The sequence below is a fragment of the Ursus maritimus genome, unplaced genomic scaffold (genome assembly GCF_017311325.1).
Source record: "Ursus maritimus isolate PB19 unplaced genomic scaffold, ASM1731132v1 scaffold_15, whole genome shotgun sequence".
NCBI lineage: Eukaryota > Metazoa > Chordata > Mammalia > Carnivora > Ursidae > Ursus > Ursus maritimus.
In genome coordinates, this window is record NW_024423897.1 from 23,264,378 (window position 1) to 23,286,597 (window position 22,220).

Below are 22,220 nucleotides of genomic sequence, written 5' to 3' on the forward strand. Positions count from 1 at the left end.
CTGCCTCCCCGCCGATAGCCTCGGAGCTTCCTGCCTCCTGCAAGGGCAAGCCTTTGAGCTCCTTGGCTCTCAGGTGGCAGCTGCAGTAGGAGACAAGATAAACTGAACACCCCACCCATTCAGCTGCCCAAATAAAGGGTAGGAGGCAGCATGCATTTTGGAATCACAAAGAATCTGACTGGATGCTCTCATCCATCCTAACTGGCTGAGAAAGACCCACTTACTGGTTGGTGTGGTGATTCTAGTTGGCTAAGCTCCAGAAACAGGCCCATGGTCATAGGCACAAGAAGGCCAGGATTACTGTTTCAAGAGAGAGGAGGTGGAAAGCAACGCCGGCAGGAAGAATGGCATATTCCTGGGGCAACATTAGACCAGGGGCTCTCATGGAGGACCTGGTGGAAACTTGCGGGCCCCGGGCTGCTCCAGGCACTTAGTGGGCAGGGACCAGGGCAGCAGGCTGTCTGCAAGGACAGCCCCACACTGTGAGAAGCGTGCTGTTCCTATGTCCCTCTGAACGCACACAGGCTGAACGAATACCTCAGAATGTGCTGCAATTTCAAGCACAGAGATGTTTTTGCGACACTTCCACTCCAGTCACTTACCACAACACTGGAAATGATTCTGACGCTACCTTCCATAAACAAGGCCCAGATCATCTGCGAGAACATCGCAGCCTCACCTCCTCTGCCCCCAGCGCATAATGGTGTCCCTGTGTCATTTATGTCGTGTCCTTCTTTTCCTTACCGTACACAGGAGGTCAAATCTGCTCTCCTTGCTACGTGTCATTCTAGGGCACGCACAGTCTCTGCTCTCTCCTTTCCCGATACTTCTTACATAGAATGGCTTCTGACTTTCCTTTCCTTGAATCCAAACTTATTTAAGTAGGTGCCAGCATCTGATTCCTTCATTAGATTTTTCTAGGGTAGTGGTGCCCAAGCATTTGCACACTGAAATACAGATTGCTTTATTAGACATTATTTTCCTTTCACTTTTTATTACAGTTAAGCCATCTTTTTTCCAGTTCTGTATACAGGTAGGAGATAGATATACATATCTATATCGAGAATATATGTCAGGATAATAATTTAATGTTTGTTATAAAAAAGGAGCATTGACGGGCACCTGGGTGGCTCAGTCGGTTGAAGGGCAGGCTCTTGATTTTGCCTCAGGTCATGATCTCAGGGTCATGAGATTGAGCCCTGCGTCAGGCTCCATGATGGGCACAGAGCCTCCTTAAGATTTTCTCTCTCCCTCTCATTCTGCCCCTCTCCCCTACCCCTCCCTCCCTCTCTTAAAAAAAAGGGGGGGGGGCGCCTGGGTGGCACAGTTGGTTAAGCATCTGCCTTCGGCTCAGGTCATGATCCCAGGGTCCTGGGATTGAGCCCGAATTGGGCTCCCTGCTCAGCAGAGAGCCTGTTTCTCCCTCTGCTGCACTCTTTCTCTTTCTCTCAAATAATTCTTTTTTTTTTTTTAAAGATTTTATTTATTCATTTGAGAGAGAGAGAGACAGCCAGCAAGAGATGGAACACAAGCAAGGGGAGTGGGAGAGGAAGAAGCAGGCTCCCAGCGGAGGAGCCTGATGTGGGGCTCGATCCCAGAACACTGGGATCACACCCTGAGCCAAAGGCAGATGCTTAACGACTGAGCCACCCAGGTGCCCCTCAAATAAGTAAATTCTTTAAAACAAACAAAAAACAAAGGGCGTTTGGACCACTAGAGCCGAGAGCCACAGCGTGGTTTCAGAGAAATACAACCCCTGCCTAGTCGAGACAAGGATAATAGTTGGGGTTTACAGACTGTCACCTGCGTACAATGAGCCCATACCCCCATGACGTATAGTTATTACTCCCCCTTTACACCTAAGGAAACCAGGTTCTGAGACATGAAATGGCTCTGCCAAGGTGAGTTGGGGGCAGAGCCAGATCAGCCACTGGGCAGTGCGGCACCAGAGCCCACAAGAAAAGCCTGCACCAGTCTGGCTGGGAAGACTGGAGTGTGGACGGCATGACAAACCGCAGCCTCTGTGCCCACCAGGCCCCCCACAGTGCTAACACGTCTGAGCTAGATGCCAGTATTTGGCACCTGGGAGATGTTATATCAAAGTTTCTGACTTCTGAAAAATCAGAGGATCTGGCCACAGTGGACTCATATTCCTACATGGCAACTGAGGCGGAAGGTTTGTAAAACAGGGCTGTAATTATCCCACTCTCTGTATCCGCACCCTTTGTTATGGTGGCTGCTGTTGTACCCACACACTTTGAATAGACCCTGAAGCTGCTCCCCTTGAGAAGTAGGGTCTATTTGTCCACCCCTTGGGTCTGCAGCACAGCATGCCAATTCCCAGCCAAGACCTCCAAAGGCCTTACCTTCCCCTGCCCCCCACTTCCCTTTTCCCTTCTCCCCGCATGCTCCCTCTCTCAACCCTATGACCACCAACTGAACAAGCCTGGGCCACCTGCCAGATGATGAGAGGCTGTGCGGCCAGAGCTGAGTCCACTCCCGTGTCTGAGATACACAAGAGAGCCCAGCCAAGATCAGCAAAGCTGACCTACAGGTGATCACAGGCACGTGAAGGTGCTCAGCCAGGGCTAGAAGAATCGTTTACTGAGCCTGGCTACATTGCTAACATGCAGCAGGATGAGCCAAATAAATGTTTGTCTCAGGGCATTCTGTTTGGCGGGGTCTGTTACACAGTGAAAGCTACTCGACACAGCAACCATCAGCAGAGGCAGGGCTGCAGGGTCTGTTGGCTCTGGCTGGCCCCAGTCTCCACTGCTCCCTTTTGCCCCAAACCTGCCACCTTGCTTCCCTCATTTTCGTTACCTGCCTCTCTCCTATTGAAATATATTTAGTGACCCTTGCAAAAGCCTAAATTTGTAAGATCCATGAAAGGACGAATCAAAGGGGGAAGTGATGTAGTTCTTTGGGGGGTAGGGTGGGGCCAGGGCATGGGTACTTGAAAAGGAGGCTTCAGGGTAGTTGGGGGAATAAGCAAGGGAGAGGAGGAGGGGAGGGAGCAGGAGCCTTCACAGGAGATAACGTCATCTTCAAAGACCTAAATCTACACGGTCTTTCTCTTGGGTGTAAAGGGAATGTCTAAGTAAGATGAAATAATAGTAGCCTCTTTTCCTCCTACACTATTCTGATTTCCAGAAAATGACCTTCGTCTCTCACCATTTGGGGAGCTTGTCCTGGGGAAGAGAGAAGCCTTTTTGAAACAGACAAGAAGCAGAACAATCCCAGGCAAGGAAACATAAACGACTTTTAAATATACAAAGAAATGACCGACTTTAATCATGAGAAGTAAATGCAAAATGAAACCACACCGAGACACCATTTGTCACCTCTCTCAGTCGCAAATATTCTGAAGTTTAATGACACACTCTGGTGAGGGTCTGAGGAAAGAGACGCCCATACCTTGCTCCTGGGAATGTAACTTGGTACAGCCTTTATAGAAGGAAATTTTGCAATATTATCAAAATTATCCATACATACTTTCTTTGACCCAGCAAGTCCACGTCTGGACATTTATCTTACAGAAACACTTGCACCTGTGGGGAATCTCAGTGATTCAGCTGGCTGAGCGTCTGACTCTTGATTTCGGCGCAGGTCACGACCTCAGCGTCACAAGATCAAGTCCCACATCGAGCTCCGCACTCCGTGCAGAGTCTGCTTGAGAGTCTCTCCCTCCCTCTCCTTCTGCCCCGCCCCCCACTTTCTCCAAAATAAATAATTACAAAAGGAGAAATACTTGCACCTGAGTAAAATGACATATGCTCAGGAATAATCACTGAACACTATCTGTAATCTCAAAGGAAAAGAAGCAAACCAATATCCTTTAATAGAGGCCAGTTACATAAACTGGGGAGCAGCCATGTGGTGGAAGAACGTGCCGTTCAAAGGCTCACACATGTATGTATTGAAATGGGAAGATACCAAGATATATGGTAAGTGAAAAAAAAATACAAACTTTCTTTAAAAAGGCAGTAAAATGAGGGCATATATCTGTACCTGCATCTAAATGCATAAAGAAACTCTGCAAAGATCCACAAGCAATTTACAAGTGGTTAGCTTGACTTTGGGGCTGGGAGTAGTATTTGGGCGGATGAAGGGACAGGATTAGACAGGACAGGACAGGATTCTTTGTGCTGCGTAAATTTGGATGTTTTAAAGCTTGTGAACTATGTAACTGCTCTCCATTCAAAATTTTAAATTAAAAATTACCTGTTCTCTACATATTTCTATCTAGGGCTTCTACCCACTGGGGCCAGCTCTGGGTGGGGAGGCCATCCAGGGCAGTTATGATCTTATTTCACAGGGCAGTTTTCAGCTATCTGTGGAGAGGCCTTCCGAGGTGATACGAACCTGCTTCATGCCACTGCTGTCTACAGCGTACGGTTCCCACATCTCACTGCCCTTCCCATGGGAGACAGGAGTGTTGTTCACCAAATGTGTCTGCCATTCCACCTCTGGACACCCTGGCTTGCAGGGAGTCGGACAAAGCCACGGGATTAGTTCTGGCCCATGAATTATGAGAAGTGACGAACATTATTTCTGGTCTGGAGCACTTAATTACCAGCATCAGACCCTCCAGAGCTCTTGCCCTTTGCCACAGTTACCGGCAATAACCCACAGCGTGGCTGCTGTCAGCTTGGGCCCCAAAGTGAGGACGGCACGCAGAAGGCACCCACAGTGGAGCATAAGGAAGGTACAAGCCGTTGCTATTTGAAGCCACCGAGAGTTGGGAATGGTTGGTCTCTGCAGCCTAACCTGACCGAGCCACTCCTGAAGCAGCGTGAGCAGCACCAAGAGGGGTGAGACCTTGACAGCTCCTGACCTTGGGCTCAGTGGCGGCAGGAGCATGTGCTCACTGGTCATTCTACTCACACCACTGCCTCGATGATGCTCTGGACCTCTCGCTGCAGCTCCGGCTCCTTCCGGTAGGTCTCCACCAGCAGCAAGGCCTGGTCGTAGCTGGCACAGTAGACCTTGTAGACTCGCTCCAACTCCTCTTGGAATTCCAGGAATAAGTTACCTGGTGGCGAGAAAGCAGCGAGGAGCCCTCACCGGCATGTCTGTATGTCCCCTTACATGGAACGTGGTGGTGAATGAGAGCTGGGCCCTGAGCTCGGGCCCTCAGCTCCAGAGTGAGACTGCCAGGCCTAACCAGTCCTGTCACTTCGGGCAAGTTACCGCTTCTTCCTGAATTTCCACGTTTTCATCTCACTTTCAAAAGCCTGCTGTAAGGATTATGTGACAGAATGATGCGGAGCTCAGGCTGGGGGCCTGGGAGTCTAAATAAAGTGCAGCTATCATTACAGCAATAATATTAATAATTCTCATATTTGTATGTTACAGTTTACAAAACATACTTGTGTTATAGCTTTACAATCACCGTGTGTGGCAAGCACAGCTTCAAACCCCCAGTCTATAAAGACACACTCGGGCAGAGTACAGGTAGTCACAAGCTTGGGCTTGGAGTCAGACAGAACTAGGAACAGATCTCCAGCCAACCTTTCCCCGGGGGCATAACCGAGGGCAAGCCCTTGACCTCCTGGACACTCCATTTTCTCATCCATAATTAGAATAAAAACAGTCTTCACCTCCAAGTGTTTTTTTGTTAGGACTAAATCAAATAATGCGTATAAAAGCACGTGACACAAACTTTACTCATGAAATATTTACTGACTGCTTCTTTATGCATTATACGCCAGGCACTCTTCTAAGCTCTGTGAACAAAACAAAGCCCCTGCCTAATGGAGCTTGTGTTCTCGTGGGGAAGACGGACAGGAAGTAAACATATTGCAGATGTCAGAATGTGATGATACCAAGAATCAAAACAAACCTTTCGAAAGTAGTAGAAGATCTATGTAAGGAAGGCGTCCATGAAGATGGGCATGTTTATGAGACCAGAAGTACCCGGCCCCGGGAGCATGTAGCGGAAGGAGCACTCCAGGCAGGAGAAACGCAAAGGGCTTTAAGCCTTAGGCAGGAGAGCACTTGGCATACGGCCAACACCAAGAAGGCAAGAATAGCCAGAGCAGAGTAAACAAGGGCACAAAGCAGAGAAGATAAACAAGAACTGTAGCCAGATCACACAGGGCCTCCGAGTGGGTAGGTAAGATGGAGGGAAGTGTTTGGATTTTATTCTAATGGTGGCAGGAAGCAATCAGAGGGGTTTGCACAGGGATGCTCTGCTTTCTGTTCTAAATACATCACTCTAGTGCTCAATTCCAGCGGCACATATACCAAAGTTAGGATAATATGGAAAGATGAGCGTGGTCCCTGCGTAAGAATAATAGGCAAATCTGTGAAGCATCCCACATTTTTATTTTTTTAATTTTTTAAAGATTTTTTAAATTTATTTGACAGAGAGAGCAAGCACACAAGCAGGGGGAGCTGCACAGGGAGACAGAGAGGCAGGCTCCCCACTGAGCAGGGAACCTGATGTGTGGGCTCCATCCCAGGACCCTGGGATCATGACCTGAGATGAAGGAAGATGCTTAACGGACTGAGCCACCCAGGCGCCCCGCGTTCCATATTTTTAAGTGAGAAATCTATGAGATTGGTTACCTGCAGCAGGTGGATGGAATGGGGTGGAAAGAATGAGGGAATGGGATAGGCCAGCAGGGATGAGAGGTGAGCATTAGATAGACTGGAATTGTAGGTATCAGTATGAGCTCATGGTTTTAAATACATAAATACAGATAGATATAGAAAGAAATGTACAGAAGGGTATATGCATACATTAGTATATATACATGTATTTCCCAGCTCTATTAGCTGAGAGGGCCTAGGAACAATGACATCCCAGGGGCAACGAGCATACCTATAGCCTAGAGCTTGGTGTCTAAATACCATTCCCTGAAATAGGTACCAGGGGTTCTAGGAGAAATGGTTGATTCCAAGGATAGGACAGGGAAATACAAGATGAGTCTGGAATAACTTGTGGTGTCAGAAAATAAGGATGTTCCCCAAAACTGTTGGAGGCATACTGAAAGGACACAGGAGCCAACGTGAAGGAGCTCTCAATGGCCAACACTGGTACAATTTGAACAAGAAAATAAATTATGATGGTACTGGATTCGGACTCATGAAATAAAATAAATGTTCAAGAGTCCATACTGTCATAAATAAATAGCTGAACAAATGAATGGGCATGAAGGGACAGTTCTTGTTTATAGAAAAATTGCAGTTAATAAACGTAGAAGGAATAAGCCAAGTAGAAATTACCATGAGAACACCAGTAATAATTACTGCCCGCAAGAGCCACTGATGGAAGCTAAAACTAGTGGGTGAAAGTTTGAGATGAAATAGGACATTTGCATACTATCAAAGTTTTTCTCCATAAGCTATTTATTAATTACAAGGGGAAAAATAGTAACTTTACAGTGGAAAAACACAGAAGATATTACCTTCTGTTACCCATGTGATCAAAGTTAACATTATTCCAAATAATAACATACAGCAACATCATGTGCCCCTATTCTGAGGCACTAAGGACAGGACATTGGCCCTGATATTATTGCCAGAAATGTATAACGTCAATTTAAGAATGAAAATAATTTTAATTTTATAAATATATAAAATGCTCGTAAAATATGCACTTTTATAATTTATAAAGTATAGATTATACATGCATAAGCTTTTATAAAATCTATAAAATCATTTTAATTTTAATAACTGGAAACTTCAAATTGAGGGATATATTACAAACCCGGCTTGGACTCCTCAGAAGTGTGCGGTCACAAAACACAGACAAAGAAGGCTAAGAGAACATGGCCATAAAATGAAATGTAGTAACCTAGACTGGATCCTGGGCCAGAAAAAAAAAGACATCTGTAGAAAAGCAGGCAAAATGTGAATAAGGTCTGTAGAGTTAATAGTGTTGCAATAATGTTAATTTCCTGGTATTAACAACTGTACTATGGATATCTGAGATGTTAAAATTAGGGAAAGCTATTTTTGAGGGTTATATAGGACCTCTGTACTATTTTTGCCACTTTACTGTAAATCTAAAATTAAGAAAGTTTAAAAAGAACTTTGAAGACATTATGCTAAGTGAGTGTTCCCTATACATTCTACTTAATTTTTCTGTAAATCTAAAAGCACTCTAAAAAGTCGTCTATTAATTCAAAAAAAAAAAAAAAAGATCTATACCATGTTGAGACTAAACCAGGGGTGAAAAAGTGGTTACAGGAATGGCTGTTAGAACACTACCTCAACTACCCACAAGAGTCTTTGTTTGTCCATCCAGGAGGAAGTGGTGAGGGTGAAGAGAAATGTGTTAGCCATGAAAGGTGGTGGGGAGCTGTGGACCACAGGAAGCCCAGCTGACCCTACCGCCTCCTGAAGCTACAGGCTGGGCCCCTGACCTGGACCAGGCCCCTGTCGGACACATGGGATGGTGCCCAGTCTAGCGTGGTCCAGCTTTCAGCAAAAACTCCCATGGCGGGACTGCCACCCATGACCGGTCCTCCTCCCGAGTTCTGGTCCACCGATCCTCAGAGAGAACTCCTCAGGAGAAGCCCCCAGAAGGAGAGAGAGCAGAGAAAAGAGGACACAGAACTGTAGCTAGGGAGAATCTGCATACCAGGAGATCAGCCAACTGCAGAGACCATCCCTGCTAAGAGACAGCCTGGGCGTAGCCTTGAAATCTAGGGCGGTTCCCACATTCTCCTTAACCTGGGTGCGCGTCAGCAGGAATGTGACTGATGGCAAAGAAACTGTATCATAGTGTGGCCAGCCGCACAGGAAGGCAAACTCCCAGAAAGCACGGCTATCCAAAGGGGCAGAAATACCAGGAATGCAAAAGGAAAGACTTAATTCTTTTCCTCTCGTCTTATGGTCAAAGACTGTAAACAAGCCACAGTAGTGGAAAAGTTACTCCCAGAATCAAAAGAATACCTATAGCTGGGATGAATCAGAAAGATGGGGCACCTGGGTGACTCAGTCGTTAAGTGTCTGCCTTCGGCTCAGGTCATGATCCAGGGGTCCTGGGATCGAGCCCTGTATCAGGCTCCCTGCTCAGCGGGAAGCCTGCTTCTCCCTCTCCCACTCCCCCTGCTTGTGTTCCCTCTCTCGCTGTGTCTCTCTCAGTCAAACAAATAATAAAATCTAAGAAAGAAAGAAAGAAAGAAAGAAAGAAAGAAAGAAAGAAAGAAAGAAAGAAAAGGAAAGGAAAGGAAAGAAAGATAGATGAGAAGAAGGAAGGAAGGAAGGAAGGAAGGAAGGAAGGAAGGAAGGAAGAAAGAAAGAAAGAAAGAAAGAAAGAAAGAAAGAAAGAAAGAAAGAAAGAAAAGGAAAGGAAAGAAAGATAGATGAGAAAGAGAGGCAGGATGGTCAAGAGTTAGGGCTCTTGACTCTGCCTGGTCAAGCTGTGTGACCTTGGGGAAATTACTGACTTTTCTGAGCCTCGGGTTTTTCTTTAGTAAGATGAGGACAATAATAATAGTAATCAACAAGTCACAGTATCATGAGAATGAAAGAGCTAGCTCGTGTTACTCAGAGTCATGGCTGGCACGTTTCAAAGAGGCAGAAACTTACCGTGTGGTGACTAACATAACATAAAAAAAAGAGTCAGAAACTGAGGCTCAGAGACACGAAGGAACTGGTGGGTGGCAGAGCCTTGCCAGTCAGACTCCAAACCATTAGACCCTCACTGCCCAGATGCAGTAGTCACCAGCCACACGTGGCCTTCCGGCACTTGAAATATGAGAATCTCGACTGCGATGTGCGGTCAGTATTAAAGACACCGGATTTCAAAGACTTAGTACAAAAAACGAAGTAAAATATCTCACAAATAATTTTTATATTGATTACATGTTGAAATGTTAGTTTGGACATATAGGAATAAATCAAATATATCATTAAAATTAATTTCAGGGCGCCTGGGTAGCTCAGTTGGTTAAGCGACTGTCTTCAGCTCAGGTCATGATCCCACGGTCCTGTTTATCTTCTGTCTCTCTCACTAACTTGTCAAGCCTTAAGAATGGGAACTTGGACTCACCTGTTGATGTTGTGACCCCAGCACACAGCATAGTGACTGGCAATGCTCAGTACATAACTAAGCTTAGTAAATAACTAAAGGCTCAGCGGGGCCACTGATCGATTAGTCCCTCCTTGTCTCGGGGCCCCAGTCTCCTCTTCTGTAAAGTGATGGGATTGGGCTGGATATTATTTGAGGGTCCTACTGGCTCTGACATGCTGTGTTTCAGGGGTCCCCAAAAGAAACTCCCATTGAGCTGCATTTCCAGGGAACTCTGGACAGTTCAGCAATGCCCACCTGCTGAGGACAATTCCATGGGAATCTAGGGCTGACGACTGCCTTGTCTTTGCTTACCAATTAACTGCACCTGTTCCTCTTCCCTGGATGCTGTCTCCTGCAGATCATGAAGAAATCTGCTGTTCACCTGGATGACATCATCAATGTTTGAGAACAGGACGTCCAGATCCCCCTGGGGCAGCTAGAAGGAACAAAGAAACCATAGGAGTCTCTGGGAGTCGAGCAGAGTGACTTTATTTGCAGGCTTTGGAGATCAGTCCAGAACATTCACACCTTCAGGGTCCTATTACTCTTGGGAAGACTGCCCCAGTGGAATGTTTGCAAGGCTTTGAAAAACCTTATAAATTAGGTATAAATTAGGTGTTCTCATTACTCTATAAGAGGAAGAGATGGAATGCTCAGCGTGGAATGAAAGCTGGACTGGGGTTTTATCCTAGATCTGCTGGCAGCCATCATGTTTCTTCCCTCAGTTTCCCTATCTTCATCTTAGGGTGGAAAGCTGGACTTCTTTCCAGCTCTGACAAATTGGCACCCACCACCATTACCTTGAGATGTATCCTGAACTCCCACTACTACTAACTGGCAAGACCACTGCGGACGTCTATATATGTACACAGGTATATATAGGAGATTGTGTGTGTGTGTGTGTGTGTGTGTGTCTATCCTGGATGCACAATCAAGTAAGAAAAGCTAACTGTAGAAAAATATCTAGAGTATGCTCTTATTTTTGTTAGAGTAAGTAACAATCTATAGTTGTTTGCTTAATGCCACAGAGAAAAATCCTAATTTCTGGAGGATGAAATATGAGAGGACTTTCACCTTCCACATTTCCTACTTGAGTATTTCATTCATTTGAGAAACACTCATTGAAGTCTCTGATTTATGAGTCCAGAACTGAGGGTATATTGAACTAAACAGTCTTTGCCCTAATGGAGCTTACATGCTAAGGGATATTTTACATTTTATAGAGAAAGCCTGTATTATTTCTGAAATCAGGAGAAAAAAAGATGTAAAAACCCGTCATAGTGATAACTTCTTCCTGTCGCCATCTCCTGAATGAGACGATTAGAATATAGGTCAGTTTAAGCAATCTGTTCTAAATTTGATAAAGGGCTATTTAATCCATTAGCTCACTTAATTCTCTGAGGTGAGTATTCCTCTCCCCATTTAGCAGATGAATCCACTAAGCTGCCGATGTGTTCGAGGCCGTGCTGAAGGCTGCATGGCCAATAAATGGGAATACCCCGGCTTACATCCAGGTGACTTCGCGGCCACCACACCTTCCCTTCCATCAAGCCTGGCCCTGGAAGAGACGCGGGGTCTCAGGAGCCAGGACCCGAGTCTGCCCGTACTAAGGGAGGCTGTGTGCAGCCCCGGTACCTGCTGCAGGCGGCTCCTGATGTCGGAGGCACAGAGCCGGAGCATATGCAGGTAGGAGAGCTCGGTGTCAATGAGCTCCCTGACAGCCAGCCTCTGGTGCAGCAACGGTCTGTCCGCAGAGACACGGCCTTCTCCGTCGGGACTCCCGGTCCTGGAGGACGGCTCATCAGACCCATGTTCAGCCATGTCGGCAGGTTCTAGAAAAGGCAAACACATCCCAACTCACTTCTGGGAGCTCTACTGGGACATGCTGTCTCCAGTCCAAAGACAGCTATTCTTCAGTTGGCCTGAAAACATCTCTAGCTTGCACACTGCAAGATGAACTGTGTATTAGCATTTGTGGGCAGTGTTTGAACAGTCTTAAAAGGTAGAACGTGGCTCAGATAATTGTTGACATTTTCCAGGATTCAGATAATGTGCTTGCCTAGATTTCTTCTATTTTTCCTCCAGCTCTTGACCCAGATTTCTTTATTTGGTTCAGCCGAGTCTCTCCCACCCTCTCTCCCAGGGGTTCCCTCCTCTCTACCCCCACTACCCCATTCAGGCCTCAGACCCATCCCCTGGGCTCTTTCCCCAGCCTCCAGGAGCGCCTTTCCAAGTCTAAAGCCCTCTCCCTCTTGCTGCCACCCACACCCATGCATCCTGGAGGTGCTTCCAGCTCAAACTTCCGAAACAAAGCTTGTGATCATGGCATTCCGTGCTGTGAGGCTTGAACGGCTCCCTGCTGCTCTGTGGTCTGGCCTCAAGCTCATTTTCCCCTTCACAGATCATCCTCCAGCCAAAGAGAGCTACGTGCTTTCCTCTGGGCCTACACGATCATTTCCTGCCTCTGTGCTTTTGCACCTGCTGGGCCCCCTCCCATGTGTCTACCCTTGGACATTCATCTTCCCTTCCCTTTCCTGACCCTCCCAGCCAGATGGACATTCCCTCCTTGAAACTCCCACAACCCCTTTATCTCTAGGTTCAAAAGTACAAGTGGCAATACTGTGAACAACAGGGCCTGAAAACCCTCCCTACTACAAAACATTCTAGACATGCTGGATCAGGTATAACCAACTTCCTCTTCACGGCCCGGCAGGGCTTCCAAGAGAGGAAAGGGAATAGCAGGGTCCCCACACAGAGGGAACTGCAAAGCAGAGCAGCAGCAGCTGAGTGGACATGACCGGGGCCTCAAGTGGGGGGTGGGTAGGGAAAAGGGCATGGCCAAGTTCAGGCAACCAGGGACTTGGGTGCTGGTGTTCAGGCAAGAACAGGAGATAAGCTTCTTCACAGAACTGGGACCCCCAAGAATCCAGTGAAATGGTGGATCAAAAAAAAATGCCCCCCACTCACACAGAAGTTGAAGTCCTCTTGGCTTGGGTCCTACGTGAGGACAAAAAGTCCCCTCTGAAAATTCATAAAAACAGGCCTGCCTTCACTGGGTTTTAGGTTCAAATTGATACTGCACATGTGGTCCAAGTAACCCAAAGCTGAGAGATCAAAAAGAACAGTTCTGGACTAATGCTACTCCAAGTGCTCTTAGAAATAACATGTCTCCAGCAGCTAACCCTGACCTGAAGGTGAGTTTACAATCCCAAACTACGAGAACTCCACAGCAATGAGCAGGATTAGACCCCAAGAACACCAGACAGTCAAACTATCAAGTAAAAACTGTAAAATTAGCAGGGAAGAAAAGAAACCCATGTTATTAAAAACAAAAAACAAAGACCTGTATGATTTTGATTTTTTAAAGCACCAAAAAGAACTTACAGAAATTAAAAGTTAAGCCTTTGAAATTAAACACTGAACAGGCAGATTAAACAGACATCTAGAAAAGAGAAATAGCAAAAGGGCATACAGAGCTGAAGAAATTATCCAGACTGCTAAAGAGAGAGAAAAGCATGGAAAATATGAGACAACTTAAGAGATCTGGTTATTGGGGCGCCTGGGTGGCACAGTCGTTAAGCGTCTGCCTTCAGCTCAGGGCGTGATCCCAGCATTCTGGGATCGAGCCCCACATCAGGCTCCTCCGCTGGGAGCCTGCTTCTTCCTCTCCCACTCCCCCTGCTTGTGTTCCCTCTCTCGCTGGCTGTCTCTGTCAAATAAATAAATAAAATCTTAAAAAAAAAAAAAAGGGACCTGCTTATTGAAATAAGAAGGTTCATGCATCAAATCTGAGTTCTAGCAGGCAAGAATAAAGGGAGTGAGGAGCGGCAATATTAAAAGAGATAAGAGTAAGAATTGTCCAAAATTTATTTAAAAATATGAATTCATAGACCCAGGAAGTACAAGTCCCTAACAGTATAAGTTTTTTAAAAATCCATAGCTAGACACATTGAGGAGAAACTACAGCACCTTGAAGGCCTATAGAATTTATCTTTGTACGTTCCTGTTTTCGGGAAACTATGGAAGAATGTACTCCACTAAAATAAAGAAATGGGAAAGAGGAAGACATCGGGTACAGGGGACTGGTGATCTAAAGTGAGAAGGGCTGGGGCGCCTGGGTGGCTCAGTCGTTAAGCGTCTGCCTTCGGCTCAGGGAGTGATCCCAGGGGCCTGGGACTGAGCCCCGTATCAGGCTCCCTGCTCTACTGGGAGTCTGCTTCTTCCTCTCCCACTCCCTCTGCCTGTGTTTCCTCTCTCACTGGCTCTCTCTCTGTCAAAAAAATAAAATCTTTTAAAAATAAATAAATAAAAATAAAGTGAGAAGGGCCAAGGCAATCCCCAGACAGGGGAAGGAAAATCTTAGGATTGACCGTTGGCTACAGGCAGATGGCAAACAGTCGACAGTATTTCAGAAGGTACTAGAACGTCTTGAGAACAGAGTTATTGAATTGGTAAAGAATATGGTATCTCTTTAGGGATAATCACACAGATGATATATACAAAACTAAGAAACAAACCATCGAACAAGCACAAAACAATTGTTAAAAAAAATTGTGCAGAAAAAATAAAAGTAATTGTACGTTACTACCTGGTTCAGTTATAAATACGATTTATGCACATTATAATGCAAGTGATCTAAACAATATTATGTACAACTATACTGGGAGAATAGGGTAATGAGAGGGGCATCTATGTGTTGTGGAGGGGGAGTAAAAAAAAAAAAAAAACCCACTAAATCCTCATCTTCCATAGTAGGAAGTCAAAGAACAATACCTAAACCAAAAGCTCAAGACACAACAGTACCTGCGTGCTGTTAATTTAATTTTATTTTTTTTTAAAGATTTTATTTAACAGAGAGAGAGACAGCCAGAGAGAGAGGGAACACAAGCAGGGGGAGTGGGAGAGGAAGAAGCAGGCTCCCAGCAGAGGAGCCCGATGCGGGGCTCGATCCCATAACGCTGGGATCACGCCCTGAGCCGAAGGCAGACGATTAACGACTGAGCCACCCAGGTGCCCCTGCATGCTGTTTAAAGACACGGAGGGACGCCTGCGTGTGGTGCGGTCAGTTGAGCCTCCAGCTCTGGTTAAAACAGAATGACTCGTATTCTCTCCAACTAAACTCTGGCTGATACAGGTATGAACAGGTAATTGACAAAGGAAGCATTTTAAACGGCTCACACATAAATGAAAAGATGCTCAGTTCACTAGTAATGAGGCAAATGTGAATAAGTAAAACCGCAATGGGGGCACCTGGGCGGCTCAGTTGGCTAAGTGCTGGGCTCTTGGTCTTGGCTCAGGTCATGATCTCAGGATCATGGGATCAAGCCCTGCATTGGGCTCATTACTCAGCGTGGAGTCTGCTTGAGACTCTCCCTCTCTCTGCCCCTCTCCCCCGCGCTCATGCACTCTCTCTCTCAAATAAATAAATCTTTAAAAACAAAAACAAAAAAAAAAACATAGTGACATACCATTTCATGCGCATCAGATTGGCAAAATATAAAAATGCTGGTGAGACTGTAGATGAACAGGAAGTCTCATGGTAATATAAATCGTTGTAACCACTCCAAAGAGCAATTTGGCAATAATTAGAAAAGTTAAAAATGCTCACACTGTCAGGCCAATCAGTTCTACTCCTAGAGATATCCTGCCTTTAAGAAACTTCTCTACCTCGGGCGCCTGGGTGGCTCAGTCGTTAAGCGTCTGCCTTCGGCTCAGGGCATGATCCCGGAGTTCTGGCATCGAGCCCCACATCAGGCTCCTCCGCTGGGAGCCTGCTTCTTCCTCTCCCACTCCCCCTGCCTGTGTTCCCTCTCTTGCTGGCTGTCTCTCTCTCTGTCAAATAAATAAATAAAATCTTAAAAAAAAAAAAAGAAACTTCTCCACCTATACACAAGGAATGGAGACAAAATGTTCACCGCAGCACTGCTGATAATGCTAGGAAATTAGAAACAACCTAGATGTCCATCAACAGGAGAGTGGGTTATTAACTTGTAATATACGCATACCATGGAATTCTCAACAACAGTGAGAATGAACAAACTACAAATTCATGTATCAACAAAGGTAGGCTCACAAACACTGTAAAGAAAAAAAAGGGGGAGGGTTCCAGAAAGGTGGATAGAGTAGAATACTATTTTTTTAAATTTAAAATACGTAAAATAATGCTAGATAGTGTTTAGAGATATATACATATGGAGCACCAGTATCAAAAATTTTGTGGACATGATTAACAATAAGTTCAGGATGGATTTCCCTCTGGAAAGAGAAGCACAGAAATGGAATTGAGGACTTACCAAAAGGGACTTAATGGCATCTGAAGGTGTTTTGTTTTGAGTTACATTTTTTATTTTGTGATAGAGATTCACATGCAGTTTTGATAAATAATACACTGGTACCATGTACCCTTTACCCAATTTCCTCAGTGGTAACATCTTGCAAAACTCTAACACAATCTTACAGCCAGGATACTGGCACTGATACAAGCAAGATACAGATTATTTCCATCACAAGGATCCCTCATGTTGCCTTTCACCCTCTTCCTTCCAGCCACATCCCATCCTTAACCCCTGGCCACCAGGAATCTGCTCTCCGTTTCTATAATCTGGTCATTTCAAAAATGTATGTGAATGGAACCATTACAATGTGTAACCTTTTGGTGACTGACTTTATTCAATCAGCATAATGTCCTGGAGATTCCTGTAAATTGCTGCATGTATCAATAGTTCCTTCCCTTTTATTGCTGAATATAGGAGAGATTTTATTTGCGTAAAAATAACGAGGCTCATATGGCAAAAATGTTTAAAATGAAACAAAGATAGGTGGTAAGAACATGGTATTTGTTGTGCTGTTCTTTGTTCTTTTCTGGATAAAGTATTTCCTAATATTTATTTATTTAATCTGAGAGAGACAGAGAGCATGAGCAGGGGGAGGGGCAGCAGGAGAGGGAGAAGCAGACTCCCTGCTGAGCAGGGAGCCCAACACAGGGCTCGATCCCAGGACCCTGAGATCATCACCTGAGCTAAGGTCGACACTTACTCACTGAGCCCCCCAGGCGCCCCTATTTCCTAATATTCAAAGTGGCACACATCCCGTTCAAATCTGTACTTGGTTATTTAGGGTTGTTTAGGACCAGGCCTTGGCTTCCTGGCCAGTCACTAAGAGCTCAGAGACAAGATGAGCACCCACTCACCTGGTGTCCTTCACTATTCCCCACAACACTGATGACACCTGCATGTATAAATGGTCCTTTAGGAGGGACTAGTAGCAGCAGAAGTTTCTGTCCTGGGCCATAAGCGCTGACCTGTGGATCTGATGATCTGTAAACTGAGTGGGGAGAGCAAAGGGCCTGGAAAGATCCCGGAATGCAACTGTCTGATGCACAGCTCTGTTCCAGCTCTTGAATACTGCCTGTGGCCTGCTGACCTGTCCCTGGCCTGAGCGGCTGACACTCACCACCCTGTGCATAGGTTCTCTAGAAAGATCCCAATAGGCTTTCAGGAGAGCTACTCAGGTTCCACTACTCAGAACTGTTGTTAAATAAACAAAAAGCACCAATACTGGGGCGCCTGGGTGGCGCAGTCGTTAAGCGTCTGCCTTCGGCTCAGGGCGTGATCCCGGCGTTATGGGATCGAGCCCCACATCAGGCTCCTCCGCTATGAGCCTGCTTCTTCCTCTCCCACTCCCCCTGCTTGTGTTCCCTCTCTCGCTGGCTGTCTCTATCTCTGTTAAATAAATAGATAAAATCTTAAAAAAAAAAAAAAGCACCAATAATACTTTATAGAGAACTGTTGAGTATTTAAAATAGCATTAATTTGCACTTAGGTTAATTGCAAGCTAGACCTCCAAGCCGGCCTGGTGAAACCTCTCTGTAACAGCATTTTGTTATCTCTTAGTTTATGGTCTGTATAATGGAAAGAAACACACTTTGATTTCTTTAAAAATATTATACATTATTTGGCAATGAAAAGGAATGAAGTACTACGGATATGTGCTCCAACATGGAAGAATCTTGAAAACATTACGGTAGGTGAAAGCAGTCAGTCACAAAGGACCACATATTTTGGGGCGCCTGGGTGGCTCAGTTGGTTAAGCATCTGCTTTTGGCTCAGGGCATGATCCCAGGATCCTGGGATCAAGCCCTGCATTGGGCTCCCTGCTCAGCCAGGAGCCTGCTTCTCCCACCCCCTCTGCCCCTCCCCCTGCTTGTGCTCTCTCGCTGTCAAATAAATAAATAAATAAAATCTTAAAAAAAAAAAAAGGACCACATATTTTTGATTTGGTTTACATGAAATGTTCGGAACAGGCGAATCTGTAGAGAAGTGTATCATTGGTTTCCTAGGCTAAAGGGATAGGATATGGAGTGTGGTGCCTCTTGGGCACAGGGTTTCTTTTGGGGGTGACGAAAATGGTCTGAATTTATTATGGTGATGCCTGCACAACTCAGTGAATACACTAAAAACCACTGATTTGTACACTTTCAGTGGGTAAAGTCTATGATATGAATGATAGCTCAATAAAGCCATTAACCAGAACAATATTATACAGTATAAAATGCTGGCAAGGACGCAGGAAGAACTGGATCACTCATACATTACTGGTGGGAAGGCAAAGTGGTACAGCCACTCTAGAAAACAGTTTGTCAGTTTCTTTAAAAAAGAAACATACACTTGCCGGCAATCGTACCTCAGGGCATCTATTCCAGAGAAAGAAAACTTATGTCCATACGAAAACCTGTCCACAAATGCTCACAGAAACTTTATTTGTAATAGCCAAATTGGAAACAATCCAATGTTGTTTTAATAGATGAGTTTAACAGGTGAATGCTTTAGGGACACCTGGCTCGCTTAGGCGGTAGAGCATATGACTCTTACTCTCAGGGTCATGAGTTCAAGCCCTGTGTTAGGTGTGGAGCCTACTTAAAAAATAATAATAATAACTAGGGGCGCCTGGGTGGCTCAGTCGGTTAAGCGTCTGCCTTCAGCTCAGGTCATGATCTCAGGGTCCTGAGATCGAGCTCCACATCGGGCTCTCTGCTCAGTGAGGAGTCTGCTTCTCCCTCTCCCTCCGCCCCTTCCCCCTGCTTGTGCTCGCTCTCTCTCACTCTGCTCTGTCTTTCTCTCTCTCAAATAAATAAATAAATTCTTTTAAAAATAATTAAAAACAGGTGAATGCTTAAAAAAATCCCACGCATACACAGAAACCAACTGGTAGATCCAATACAACTGGATACCCAGAAAGAACAGGGATGAACTACTGATAAACTTCAGTAACCCGGATGGCTCGTGAGGATATTATACTGCCTAAAAAAAAACTAATCTCAAAAGGTCATGCACTGTGACTCCATTTATGTCACGTACAAAATTATAGAGACAGGGAACGGATTAGTGGTCGCCTGGTTAGGGAGGAGGGTGAAGGGCAGGTGGGTGTGACTATAAAGATAGAACACCAGGGAGAGCTTGGCGGTCATGGAATAGTTCTGTGTCCTTTTCTTTTTTTTTTTAAATTTTATGTATTTACTTGAGAGAGAGCGCGAGCAGAGGACTAAACTGATTTTGGTTCTAAATTGCCTATCATTGGGACGCCTGGGTGGCTCAGTCAGTTAAGCGTCTGCCGTTGACTGAGGTCATGATCCCAGGGTCCTGGGATCAAGTCCTGCATTGGGCTCCTTGCTCAGCGGGGAGCCTGCTTCTCCCTCTGCCTGCTGCTCCCCCTGCTTGAGCTGTCTCTCTGACAGATAAATAAATAAAATCTTTAAAAATAAATAAATAAATAGCCTATCATGGGACATGAAAGAGATCTCAGGACGGAGCATGTCTGGACTATAAGGAAAGCCACGTTTCCCAAGCTTGTCCTCTGAAACAAGCCTCCTTATCAGGCCAGACCAGGAAATGAAATAGGGACACTCAGCCTGCTCTCCCAGGCTTCTGAGCGGTACCTGTCCAGAGAGAGCTGCAAAGATAGTAGATAAGTTAAGCCATGTAATAATTTTTTAACTTTTTATTTTGAAATACTTACAGACAGGTATAAGACTTACAGACTTACTCAACAGGAAGTGGCAAGGAAAGTACCAGAGTTCGTGTGCACCCCTCACCAGGGTCCTCCGATGGTTACCTGTTATTTAAATATAGCACAATATCGAAACCAGGAAATTGGCATTGGTATACTTTTCTTGAATGAACTGTTTCATGCCATTTTATCACATTAGATTTGTGTAACTACCACCTCAACTAAGACATAGAACTAGGGGCACCTGGGTGGCTCAGTTGGTTAAGAGACCTGCTTTTGGCTCAGGTGATGATCTCAGGGTTGTGGGATCTCAGGGTTGGACTCTGCACTCAGTGGGGAGTCTGCTTGGGATTCTCTTCCTTCCCTTTCCCTCTGCCCCCCTCCTCAAATAAAAATAAATGAATCTTAAAGAAAAAAAGAAAAAGAAAAACAAAGGGAGGAAACACCTATAGAAATAAGGGTGGCCACATTGGGGTCCTCCCTGACGTGCCTGGTTTATAAAGACATATACAATAGTCAAGGAGAAGGGTCCTGTACAAAGAGCTTCCAAAACTCTAAAAACCCAGAAGGATTTGAGTTTGACAAAATTATAAGAATAACTTCTAAAGCTCTGCCCCTATTATGATTGCCATGTATATTTTAAGATTGATGTTCAGAAAAAGTAAGAAATAGGCACACTATTTGATGGCTTTGCTTTTCTCTTCTTAGGCCTAAAGAGGAACTTCAAAAGGCATTGTGAAGGCTTGAAACCCACACCCTAGAGCCAGAAAACCCAATTTCAAATTCTGATTCTGCAATCAATTGGCTGGCTTTCCTGGGATAATTATTAACCTTCTTTACAGGGTGGTTATAAAATTTCATAAGATAATCCATGTAAAGTGTCTAACAGAGTACCTGGTACAAGGTAAGCTCTCAATAATTGTAGCAGTTGCTTTTGTTATTATTACTGTTAAACCGTAAGGGATAGCATTACCATGGATCCCATGGATCAAGAAATTGTCTAAGGACACTTGGCTGATCATATTCAAGCAGATGGTGAGAACAGCTGATTATGATGATAATAATAAGTAATAGGAATGACACACAAGAGCCTGACTCAGAATCCAGCTAATACCAAAGAAATGGAGCTAAGGATTGAGGGACCATGAGACTGAGCCCTGATGACATTACTCAGTCCAGCCATGATGGAGACTGACTGCTTTTGGATTTTTTAGAGTGCAGGGAGAGGGAGAGAAAGACTCTTAAGCTGACTCCAACACAGGACTTGATCTCACAACCCTGAGATCAGGGGCTCAGTCTCATGACCCTGTGATCACGACCTGAGCCAAAATCAAGAGGCAGACACTTAACCGACTGAGCCACCCAGGTGTCCCTGCCTTTGAATTTTTTTAGGAGCTAACACGTTTTCTTTCCCCACCCCTCTTTGGCCTTAGCCATTCTGAGCTGGGTTTCTGCCACTTGAGTAAAACAGATGGTCCCTCGGCCTTTAGAAAGNACATCATTGGGAGCCAGCATAGGCTAGCAAAAAACAAAAACAGAATAACAGGTCATACCAGACTATCCTCATTCCCTTACTGAAAGGCAACTAGGCCAGTGGATCAAAGGAATGCTGTATGCTAGTGTAACTGGCCCAGCAAGGTGCTGATGTCTTTTTTTCTAAAGAGTCTAAGGAGCAAGATGTGGGTGATGGAGGCTGAGAGCTAGGGGTGGTGGTGGAGGGGACCACAGGACAGTAATATGAACTAAAAACTGAGAAAACTAGGGATGCCTGGGTGGCTCAGTTGGTTAAGTCTGCCTTTGGCTCAGGTCATGATCTCAGCGTCTTGGGATTGATCCCTGCATTGGGCTCTCTGTTCAGCAGGGGGTCTGCTTCTCCTTCCTCCTGCTCTTGAGCCCTCTCTCTCTCTCTCTTCCTCTTGAATAAGTAAAATCTTTTTAAAGAACTCATAAAACTACACTATCCAAAGAATGTTGATCAGGGGCGCCTGGGTGGCTCAGTTGTTGAGCGTCTGCCTTCGGCTCAGGGCGTGGTCCCAGGGTCCTGGGATCGAGCCCCGCATCGGGCTCCTTCACTGGGAGCCTGCTTCTTCCTCTCCCACTCCTACTCCCCCTGCTGTGTTCCCTCTCTTGCTGGCTGTCTTTCTGTCAAATAAATAAACAAAATCTTTAAAAAAAAAAAAAAAAA

The 22,220-nt window shown here is 45.3% G+C and overlaps 1 protein-coding gene and 1 non-coding gene across 7 annotated transcripts in view; one reads left to right on the plus strand and one right to left on the minus strand.

Annotated features, from left to right (window-relative positions):
- Positions 1–22,220, minus strand: part of ARHGEF37 (Rho guanine nucleotide exchange factor 37) — a 47,320-nt gene that overhangs the window by 19,792 nt on the left and 5,308 nt on the right. For 2 of the 6 annotated variants that reach the window (XM_040630420.1, XM_040630425.1), the window contains exons 2-5: positions 20,064–20,140; positions 11,666–11,862; positions 10,343–10,466; positions 4,888–5,035 (exon numbers count right to left, since the gene is read on the minus strand). In XM_040630420.1, the coding sequence (XP_040486354.1) occupies positions 4,888–5,035; positions 10,343–10,466; positions 11,666–11,851 (458 nt within the window). In that variant the 5' untranslated portion in view covers positions 11,852–11,862; positions 20,064–20,140. Of the gene's footprint in view, positions 1–4,887; positions 5,036–10,342; positions 10,467–11,665; positions 11,863–20,063; positions 20,209–22,220 lie in introns of those variants that run through there. The other 4 variants (XM_040630424.1, XM_040630423.1, XM_040630422.1 and 1 more) reach the window with 3 other exon arrangements.
- Positions 6,224–6,330, plus strand: LOC121102805. The gene has a single exon (XR_005834924.1). It is a non-coding gene; the product is annotated as a U6 spliceosomal RNA (small nuclear RNA).